This window comes from Gavialis gangeticus, unplaced genomic scaffold (assembly GCF_001723915.1).
Source record: "Gavialis gangeticus isolate Ggan-Ray unplaced genomic scaffold, GavGan_comp1, whole genome shotgun sequence".
Taxonomy (NCBI): Eukaryota; Metazoa; Chordata; order Crocodylia; family Gavialidae; genus Gavialis; species Gavialis gangeticus.
In genome coordinates, this window is record NW_017729008.1 from 13,021,455 (window position 1) to 13,032,706 (window position 11,252).

Consider the following 11,252-nt stretch of genomic DNA (forward strand, 5'->3'; position numbering starts at 1 on the left):
ATCTTTTGCATTTGTTGCAGTGCTTACCAAATGCAGGGCATCGCATGGGTTTGTGGTAACCCACAACAGCATCTACAATCAGTTCTCTTTGGCTTCCATTTGCCTGCTACATAGTGAGGTCCACCTTTCTATATTGTGTGTTGCCTTAGGTTTTTGTAGTCTTGTAATCCTATCTAGTTCAGCTTGTTCTGCTTTTTCCTCCAACTTCTGCAGCCTGGCATTTATTATCTCAGCTGCTTGGCACATGCTAACTGCTTTTTCCATATTAAGCTCAGTATCCTCTAACAGTTTTTTTTTCCTGAGAGTTGTATCCCTTATACCTAATACTATTTGTTCTCCCATCATGGACTCTTTTAGGTCTCCAAAGTTGCATGTCTGGCTCAGCAGTCTGAGGTCTTTGACAAACTACTCTATTGTCTCATATTCTTTTTGCTGTCTCATGTGGAAATAATACCATTCAGAGGTTTTCTTTTGTTTGGCTATACAATATTCCTCAAACTTTTTTTATTACTGTACCATAGCTTTTATGTTCTGCTTCTGACAGTTGTAGGCTATTATAAAGAGACAGAGCTTCTGAGCCTGCTATACTAAAAAAAAAAAGAAAAAGAAAAGAAAAGAAAAGAAAAAGGTACCTTGAGTGGGGATCTTCCTTTTCTGTAGCTCCACTGGCCATCATATATATGGTGAAACTCTGCTTAAATTTCTTGCAGTTTTCTGCTGTATTGCTACACAGCTTTAACTCCTCTGGAATTCTGAGATGCTCCATTTTGTCTGTCTGTCTTCATACCCCACTCCTGGTACCATGTGTTAGCCTCAAAAGACCAGGAAGTTAAACTTATAAAATGATAAAGCTTGTTTATTCAGAGAGCCTTCTTAGCCTGATTTGCTGTTCCCTCCTGCAATCCACAGGCCAATGTAACACATAACACTCTTAAAGGTATCCGTACAGTAGCCTCTCCATATTCCCCCTCTTTTATTCACTTGAACCAGTATCTATTGCTTTTTGTTCAGCATTTTTTGGTTCCCATAAACTGTACATTTCTTGGAGCAGAAGCATTGTCTTGAGTTTAGTGGCATATCAGGCACACTGGTTGTGTTATGTAATTAGTTAGCACTGATCACCTCTCTGTGCCTCAGTTCTCCAACTGTAAACTGGGGATTATAATACATTCCTACCTCACAGGGATGAGTTAGGGTTCAGTTGATTATTAAAACAAAACAACCCCTGCCCCTGAGATTAACAGATGGAAGTTGCAAAATATCAAGTGTTTTTATTAATGCAATAAAGGATGATAATGGTATGTGAGTAAAGCTAGTCATAGAAATAAGAATAGACTGCTTCAGCCATAACATTTTGGAGAAGTAGACTCTGATTTTTGCAAATGCAGTTGGCAGCCTGCTGAAACATTGTTAGAAATAAGTTGAAGATGTTTTGATAAAACAAATCCAGAGCAACATAGGGAGGAGAAATGCAGGTCCCAATCATGTAAAGCCTGGATTGGCTTGATTTGTAAATGAATGACATGGCTTGAAAATTCAGAACAAAACTTGATATTTCTGTTTTAAAAGAAAACACTGTGTATATGTTAGTTCTATGACAAAAGGTGACTATATAGATTTCTAAATAATAGATTTAGAGAAAACAACTGATTTGAGGTACTATCATTTTATTTAGCACATATAAGATTTAAAATAAAAAGACAGAAAATGTGCTACTGGAGCTGGCATAAAACTGCAGGCTTCAGAGGTGAATGGAAGCTGGCAGACTGTAGAAGGGCATATGATTTTTGCAGAAGGTGCAAAAAAGGGGTACCTATATATGTGCTCTGGGGTGTGGGGTGGTATTTTAGTTAGAGTGGCTCTTGGGAGCCACTTTAATTAAAACACCCACAATGTCTCCTGTATTCAACATCAGTTAATCAAGTCTGCTCTAATGCGTTCTAATCAGAACGCATTGGAGCATGTGTAAAAGTTCCCAAGATTTTAATGTACAAACTCCTTCTGATACCAAGGAAAAATACATTAGTGAACTAATTAACTTTTCCATGTTAAAATCCCCCTTATTCAAGCAAAAGAAGAAAAGCTGGGAGAAAATAAGTGGTTTTAATGGTCCCCAAATGTAGGCTCTGATAAGCGCATGAGGTCCCCATCTGATGGGTATGTAAGTGCCCTTTGTACCCAGAACAGTTCTTGCTGAATTAATTGAGGCAACTCACATTTACAAGTAAGCATGTTGTGGCCAGCCTGTGGCCACAGGGTGGCCATGTGGCCCCTGCTTGGCTCAGGGTCAGCTGCAGCCCCCTTCTGATCATTCACTCACCATACCTTGCTCTTATTGAAAGATATAAAAGGGAGAGTGCCTGTGGGCTCTGAGTGAGCCTGAGCCTATGTCAGTTACTGCCAGGCCTCTCCTGGGTCCCGTCAGCCACAGTCCTGTGCCCACAGGCTAGCAAGTCCTCTCAGCCTGTCTGTACCTGTGCAGATGCCCCTCACTCCTAACCCACTGCCCTCTGATGCTGCCAGTACCCTGCACTCATGACCCACAGTCCCCCATGCCCTGGTACCCTGCACTCGTGACCCACAGTCCCCCATGCCCTGGTACCCCTCACTCTGGACCCACAGGCATCTGTTGCTTTAAGAGTTCCTTCCGTGGTTCCGTACCTCCCCTACATCATGTCCCAGGCCTCACAGGTGTTCTCTCTCTGTGTTGTTGTTTACTTATACCCCCAGCCCTCCTTGGGCTTTTGGACCCCCTAGTCCCCAACACAGTCCCTTCCTGGACTCTTGGACCTCTGGTCCTGCATGCCACCCCCTCCCTGGGCTCCCAGGCCCCAGGTCCTTCATACTACCCCCTCCCTAGGCCCCCAGGCCTCTGGTCCTGCACGCTGTCCCTTTCCTGGGCTTCTGAGCTCTCTGGCATGGCTCAGCCCTTCCCTGGGCACATGGACCCTCTGTGGGTTCAAAATAAAACAAAGGCCACTTGCTTGTAAAACCCTGATTTCCTCTGGCTAGGTACCCTTCTTCTGTTCCCAGGCCTGCATGATTGTTTATATAAACTCCAGGCCTTCAGGAGCCCTGCTGTCCTGCTTCCACAAGTAGGTTTACCATATTTCCACTTCCAAAAAAGAGGATAGCTCTTGGGCAGGGAAGGGTGGGTATATGATTGTGTGGGGGGGGGGAGAGGGGGACACTGATATGCCACTACCCTGCCCTTGCCCATGTCAATGCTCCTCACTCCCAAACCACAGCCCCACCCAAGCCCTGCTACTGCCTCTCACCCCTAACCTGCAAACTCCTTGCTCTGCCACTGCCCCTCCACACCCAACTCTCATTACTCCCCCACCGGGCCATGCTGGTGCCCCTCTCTCCCAGCCCACAGCCCCTGTCCCTGCTGATGCCCCTCACTCCTAACCCACAGCCCTCTGATGCTGCCAGTACCCCGCACTCATGACCCACAGTCCCCCATGCCCTGGTGCCCCTCACTCTGAACCAACAGCCCTCCCAGCCCTGCCAGTGCCCCTCACTCCTGACCTGCAGCCTCCTGCTCCCCGCAGCCCTGCAGCATGTCCCAGCTGCCTCACCCCTTGAGCAAAGGCACAAGCCCTGGTGTCACTGGCCCAGCCACACAGCTCCCCACTGCCCCCAAAGGACTCCACTGCCTCCTTCCCCCACTGGAGGGGCAGGGACTTCCCTCTGCCTCCCTTGACCTGCTGTAGCCCCAGCACTCAGCTACCTACCTCCAGTGCTGGCAGACACCCACTTTCCCTTCACACACCCATCTCCTCCACACACCCCTGCCACAGACACATACACAAACACACAGCCCCCACAAACAGTCCCCAAACCCTGACCCTCCAACCCCCACTCCCCATAGACTTACCTGCATCCAGCATCCAGTGGGCTGCTCCCAGCATCCTGCCTGGCTACATGTTGGCCATGTTACGTGTGCATGTGCACATGCACAAGGCACCCCCTGCATCCAATCACCTTCCCCCCACTCTCTCCAGCCCCAAGCACCTTCTTGCTAAGCCAAGCTAGGAAGTGCCCTGAAAAACTTTGATGCTGTGCAGACCAAAATCCTGGACACTTGATCATATTTTTAAAAACTGCCTGGACATAGATCAGAGGATCCAAAATGAGGGCGGGTCTGGAAAAACCTAGACCTATGGTAGCCAGGAGTTCCTCACCTTGTAGCTCCCAGGGACTCTGGGCTTATATAACTTCAGCCTGAGCCCTCTTTCTGTCAGGTGAGCCTCTCTATAGCCCCCTGCAGCTGCAGGCTGCTAGCTCCCTTAAAAGAGCAGGCACACCACAGTGCCCTGCTACATGTGTTTATACGTGTTTGCAAGAGCAGGTTTTGAGAGGCAAGATGGGATGTTCCAAGCCTATAGACACTTAGGCGCATGCTTATCCCCCACATAATTAAGGCTGTACTAATAATTTATCTTACTTATTAGCAGTATAAGGGGTATACCTCTTGTCAGAGTTTAAGACCTGCCCTCTGTTTTCTCACCAAGTAGGCCCTCTATAATGAAGACCAAAAGCCACAGTAAGTAAAGATAACATGATCAAACAGAAAAAGTGTGTAGATATACATATGTATTAGAAATAATGAATATATACCTAGCTTTGTTCTAAAGCAGATTTGTCATCAGGAGGAAAGTTTTTTCATGAGAAAAAATAGTTATTTGCTGTTTTCCCAATAGATAAGCCCTCTATAACGAAGACCAAAGACACCTACTCATGCAGAAAAAGGGGATATAGATATAGAGAGATAGATATAGAGAGAGATAATGAATACATACCAGGTTCTGTCCTGAAGCAGACTCATCATGCAGAGAAAAGGATTTTTCTGACCCAAACTGTGGGGTTTATACCCTGTTGGGAGTTTTTATTTCAAGTTTGGTTGGATGTGGTGACTAGTCCTTTGATTCTGATCTGTATATTGTCTCTCACTGTTTCATGCAGTGGTTAGACTCGTGGTTCTGAGTCATGAGGCTGTGTCTCAGGCATTGATTCATCCCTGTAGAATCATTGTGATGTATTGGTGGAGTCTAACCCATTTGATCCTGATGCTGTACCACCCCAGCAAGGCCCACTGTAATTTTTTTAGGTGAAAACATCCCACCCTGTTGTGTTCAATAGGCCTGATTAATTGGGGTAGATGCCCATCAAAATTTTTCACAGGTTTTCAACTTTCCTCGGACATGTTCCAGCATTCTCTCTTGAGGGGATCCTATATATCCTCATCATGCAAGGAGGTGACAATACACTGCCCCAGCTAGACCTTTTGTAATGTTTTTAGGTCAATAGAATTGTGCCTATCCTTATCCTTCCATGGTTGGTGCATCACACCTCATACACAGACACACACCCCTGGCTCCCATCTCCTTCCCAAGAGATTGAATGAGCAGTACATGACACCAGTGAGAGTGCTTTTTTTATTTCCGTCAAAATCTGTACAACATTTTGCTAGCCTTATAATAGGTCATGCTATATACTAGCTAGACCCTCTTCCTAAGTAGGGTTTTATAATTTATTATACCAATTAAGTATTTAATATAGAGCACCAGAGGCTTATCCTTCTCCTTGATCACCCCATGTAGAGCATCATTAAAGTCTTCAGCAAAATGAACAGCATTTAAAATTGCTATGCCCTAGGCTAAATGTTTCTCTGTAGGGCTCAGACAATTCATGGCATAACCTATTACAATAACAGCATTTAAAACATTTCCCATGGGAATTCAGTACAGAATTTCCAAATGATCCAGTTTATATTCTCATTGGACCAACTCACATAGTCATGGCTTCCTTGCCTGGTACATCTAGGAGACAAAAAGCCTTCACAAAGCCTCTCTCAGACAATACTGAAAAGTAAGGAGACTAGCCCCATAGCCCACCTGAACACCTAAACCTGGACAGAACACCTGAACCTGGTGGTGACTTGCATGCATGGTGCTGATGCTGGAGCTGGGGAGCCCGGTGCAACTGTTTGCAGCCTGCCCACTGCCTGCTGCAGCTGCCCAGAGCCCAGGCTGGCTACAAACAGCTGTGCTGGGCTCCAGAGCCCAGTCACCAGCTCTGCGCCGGGAGCAGGAGAGAGACCAGGGTTACTCTCCCTCAGGCCCCTCCCCCACTGCCTGCTCTGAGGCACACGTGCATGCGCCGATACAGAGCTGATGCCAGAGCTCCAGAGCCTAGCACAGCTGTTTGCAGCCTCCCGGCTGCAGCCCACCTCAGCTCTGGGTAGCTGCTGCCAGCTGGGAGCCCGGGCTGCTCCCAGCAGGCTGTTGGGACACTGCAAGCCCTGCTGGGAGCAGCCTGGGCTCCGTTGCTGGCAGCAGCTACCCAGAGCCGGGGCTGGCCATGGCATGCCAAGCAAAATGGCCTCGCGTGCTATGCTCGGCATGCGTGCCAGGGGTTACCAACCCCTGTGGCAAAAGGTGTAGCAGGAGGAGCTTCCAGTGCCACAGACCATGTGATGGGGCAGGGGCTTCTGGGACCAACATAGCAGCCAACATGGCCACCAATATGGTGACCAATTTGGCAGCAAGGGAGATGGGTTTTAGGGTCATGTGGATGGAACTTCTGGTATCATGGACCATGTGACAGTGAAGGGGCTTGGCAGAGAACATGGCAGGAGGGGGGGCAGATTTCAGGGTAATGTGGGTGGAACTTCTGGGGCAGTGGATCATGTGACAGGGCAGAGGCTTCTGGAACCAAAATGGCAGTCAAGGTGGCAACCAACGTGGAGGCCAACATGGCAGCAAGGGGGCAGGTTTTGGGCTCATGTCAATGGAACTACTGGGATCAAAGATCATGTGATGAGGCATGGGCTTCTAGGACCAATATGTTGGCCAAGATGGTGATCAACATGTCAGCCAACATGGCAGTAAGGGGGGGGAGGGTTCAGGGTTATGTGGATGGAGCTATCAGGTCAGAGACCATGTGACAGGTTGGTATTTCTGATTCCAAGATGGTGATCAAGATGGTGACCCCCTCCAAAGGGGGTGCTTCCATGGCAAGGGGTGGAACTTTCAGTGGCAAATGTCAGGGGGTAGGGGGCAGGACTTCCAGTCCCGGGATGGTGGCCAAGAAGATGGCCAGTGGGGCAGGACACCTGTCCGGGGCAGGTTTGACAAGAGGTGTACTCTTCTACTATTATTGTTTTCTAGGGTGAACAGAAATGCTTCTTCTGTGATTCCAGATACCCTTATAACCCCTACACGCAGCTGAACAGTCACAGAATTGAAAATGTCATCACAACTTTTGAACCAGATAGGAAAAAAAAATGGTGGCAATCAGAAAATGGTAGGTTACCTTAAAGAAATATTCCTTTTTTTCTTGTTTAGTGTAGCTGACTTTAATCATCATTCATAAACATAATTTTATGGATCCTTGAGACAGTGCTGTGCACACTTTCTTTTCTCTGATTGTACAGTATTGAATCAAAAGGTATAGTGATTTGTAACAGTGCAGAATTTGAAATCTTTTTTAAAAAAGAGCTGATTTATCAATAGACAAGTTCTAAATACAATACCTTGAATGAACAGTTGAACTAAAGGAACTGAAGCAGGATTTAATTACCTACCTATTATGGAAATATGCGTTCACATAGCATCCTCTTTTAATGAAGCCTGTTGGTGTGACAGAAGTTATATTAATGCAGCTGTATAAACCACAGTAATGGTTCTAGTTCTAATGCCAGAACTGAAATAGGACTTTAGACACCTGACTCAAAATTCGTGATCTGAACAACCCCAGCTCATTCCCGGTGCTCAATTGTTGCCTAATAGAGGTTTGCAAAGGAGGCCCTATTCAATTCAGATTCAGCCCGAATCAGGGGCAGTGATTCGATTCATTGATTCAGATCACTGACCCTGGTTCGATTCGGCTGAATCCGAATCTGAAGATTCGAAGCTGATTCAGAGAATCAGCGATTTGAACATAGACACAAATATTTTTTCTACATACCTCAAGGTACCAGCGCAGCTTGTGAATGCTGCAATGCTGTGGTGGACGGAGCATCCCACAGGAGTGCAGTGGGGTGGGAGTGGGGGCCCTCCACGTGCTTGGCAGTGGACCAGAAGTGCTTCTGGTCCAGTTCCGGGTCTGCTGCCATGCGCGCTGGGGAGCCCCCATACTTCACTAGGACACTCCATATGCCCCAGCATCACAGCATTCACAAGCTGCCTGCTACCTAGAGGTAAGTAGAAAAAACATTTAAAGCTGTGTCTATGTCTGAATTGCTGAATCTTTCCGAATCTCTCCAAATCGATTCAGAAGGTTCCTAGTTGATTCAGAGAGATTAAAGGGTCCTCTGATTTGATTTGGATTCAGAGATTCGGCCACTGAATTGTGCCGAATCTCCACCGAATCAAATCAGGGACCGTAGCTTCGCACAGTCCTATTGCCTAACCCTGTTGCTTACAGCAGGTACTTTCAGTTCCACTTCTGTGGATCATGCTCAGAAATACCCTGGCTTAAGTTGTTAGTGTTACCCAACTCCCACTCAAGCCCACTGGGGGCCAGAAACTTGGCCAAGTATTGACTAGGGCCTTGTCTGCAGTGTGGCAGTGGCAGCATGGTGAGGACAGGACCAAGCACCACCCACCCACTACTAATGCACCTGGTCATTCTCAATCTGGAAGTGAGGCTGTCCTGGTTCATTCCCAATGCCTGCTCTGAGACGCACCAGACACTGAGGGCCTGCAAGTGGGCATAGAAGGGCAAGCCCAGAGCAGCTTTACTGATGTATCTCTGGGTTCAGAATGTGTCTTTGGAAGCAGGTGGACAGGATGTTCTCAGATGACCGTCATCACAAGGACCCACCACCACCACAGCATTGACTAGCCCTAAGACTTCTGAGGGTTCATATCTGGTAGGTGTATTCCAAGCACACCTAACATGTACCAGTAGGATTGGGCCCCTCACAGAATGCAGTAATAACTATGTTCTTTTTTTAAAATGATAATAGTGCCCCCACCTTTTATATAATTGCTAAGTGTGTAAAGGATAGAAAAGACCTGGGTTCTAGACCTTCAGCCTGAGGAAGGGTTCAAATCCACTTCTTTCACTTCTTAGAGATATCAAGCTATAAACTAAACCAAAGGGACACTCTCTACCCATCCTGTTAACATGTCAATGCCCCACTAAAGTGATTCATGGGGCCTGAGTGGCAGAGTCCAAGACAGAACCTGACTTTGTAACCTAGTGATTAAGGCATTCAGCTTGGAGGAGGCAGTCCTGGGTTCTGGTAATATCATAATACCGGCAATAGTAATATGGTGCATAAGGATTTCAGTTCTGCACACACAAGGGTGGCTGTTTTGGAGGATGCAATCACTCCCAAAGAAAGACAGAAGCATTGAGATCTGCACCAGGAAAGAGCAGCTTGAAATTCTCTGCAGAAACAGTGGACCTTCATATATGCATGTGGTGACCATTCTAATCAATGCAGACACCTGAGAGCTGAATCTGGACCTGGGAAAGTGTTGTATGGTTTATATTCAGACTTTTAAAGTCTCTGTACTAAGGAAGGAAGGACTCAATTCACATTGCTGACCTTCACCTTGTTTTTAATGTATTTTCAGGCATCGATCATGTCAGCATCAGACTAGATCTAGAAACCTTATTCCAGTTCAGCCATCTTATACTGACATTTAAGGTATTCTGTATAGATATTTTACTTGAACCTTCCCATAACTATATGCAATAATTAAATTTTAAAAAATTAACAATACAGGCAGTCCTTGGACTTACAACATGATTGGTTCCTGAAAACCGCGTTTTAAGTCAAAGCATTGTAACTTGGAACCAATTTTCTCATGAGAAACAATGTTATAAATGGGGGACTGGTTCCTGACCCAAGGCCTGCTACCCTATATTCACCAAAAATGCCACAGCATTTTATACTCGATCAATTATAGATGAGTAATATAGCTACATTAATGTATTTATATTGTAAATAGCAATCACATTGATTTGGAAGTACTTCTTTGAGGTGACTGCTGGACTTTTTGAAGGGCTCTTGGTTGGACTTTTTGAAGGGTTCTTGGCTGGAGTCTTCTCAGGAGTCTTGGCTGCAGGTTTTTCTGGAGTCTTGTCTGCTTTCTTAAAGAAAGTGTCCAAGGAAGTTTGGACAGATGTTCTCCAGGTAGATGGATGACACAGCAAACTTGCTCACTGGCGTGGTATCATATTGGATTAAGCGTTGTAAAGTCAAAACTGATGTCAAAGTTGAAACAGGGTGTCAATTTATAAACGTTGTAAGTGCAATATGTAACTCGAAACGTTGTAAGTCAAGGACTGCCTGCATTTAAAGAACATTAAGGTTGCTGTATCATGCATTCAAAATTTAGGAAATACCTAAATACTCATTAAGAATGAGAATGCTCATTAAGCTTAAATTTGGTCTTTGTGTGAGTATATATTATGTTATGTTCTTTAATTACTAACTGACATACTGTTGTTTCCAGAGGGCACCTATTTCTGTGAACTAAAATTGCATACTTAATATTGTTCATGTTTTTGAAGAACACTGACAATTCATTTTCACTGAAAGTTTAGTTGACAGATCTATTTGTTATATGCTTCAACCAATATCTAGCAGTCTTTTTCAAAGAATCCAGTAGCATGCGTAGTCAGCTAATAGACCTACAAGTCCCTGGGCAAGGAATTCTCATCATCCTTCACTGGAGCTTAAAATAAGCTACATCTCAAACTTGTTACAAAAGACCATTTCAAGAGGTTTTTGAACTAATGTTTCTTACAGACCTTCCGGCCTGCAGCAATGCTGGTGGAGCGTTCCACAGATTCTGGTCAGACCTGGAAAGCCTTTCGATACTTTGCCCAAGACTGTGCTGCTGCTTTCCCCAATATCCCTTCCGGTCCAGCGAGAGGAGTGAGGGATATTGTTTGTGATTCAAGATACTCGGACATTGAGCCTTCCACTGAAGGCGAGGTAGTGCTCTGTGTCAATGCTTGTTTTAGTTCAGATTCTACTGTGATGTCAACCAGCTACATTGTATCCACCATATCTAATTCTCCTCTCATTTACACTGGTTGTAAATGAAGGTTGTAAAAGGGTTGACATCAATAGGGTTACACAAATGTGTGATGAAAAGATGACCACTGAGCATAATTTTGATATTAAGGGTTTGCTTTTCTTTCTTCTACTTTAAATCATAAGCTTCTCCTGTCAAAAGGTTTTGGCTCATTATAAATCTCTGCTGGGGCATCGTAAGTTGGGT

The 11,252-nt window shown here is 45.5% G+C and overlaps 1 protein-coding gene across 1 annotated transcript in view; it reads left to right on the forward strand.

The window, feature by feature from the left end:
- LAMB4 (laminin subunit beta 4) overlaps window positions 1-11,252 on the forward strand; it is a 91,114-nt gene that overhangs the window by 22,469 nt on the left and 57,393 nt on the right. Inside the window, exons 4-6 of the mRNA XM_019509398.1 lie at window positions 7,176-7,311; window positions 9,594-9,667; window positions 10,775-10,963. Of these exons, the coding sequence (XP_019364943.1) occupies window positions 7,176-7,311; window positions 9,594-9,667; window positions 10,775-10,963 (399 nt within the window). The remainder of the gene's footprint in view (window positions 1-7,175; window positions 7,312-9,593; window positions 9,668-10,774; window positions 10,964-11,252) is intronic.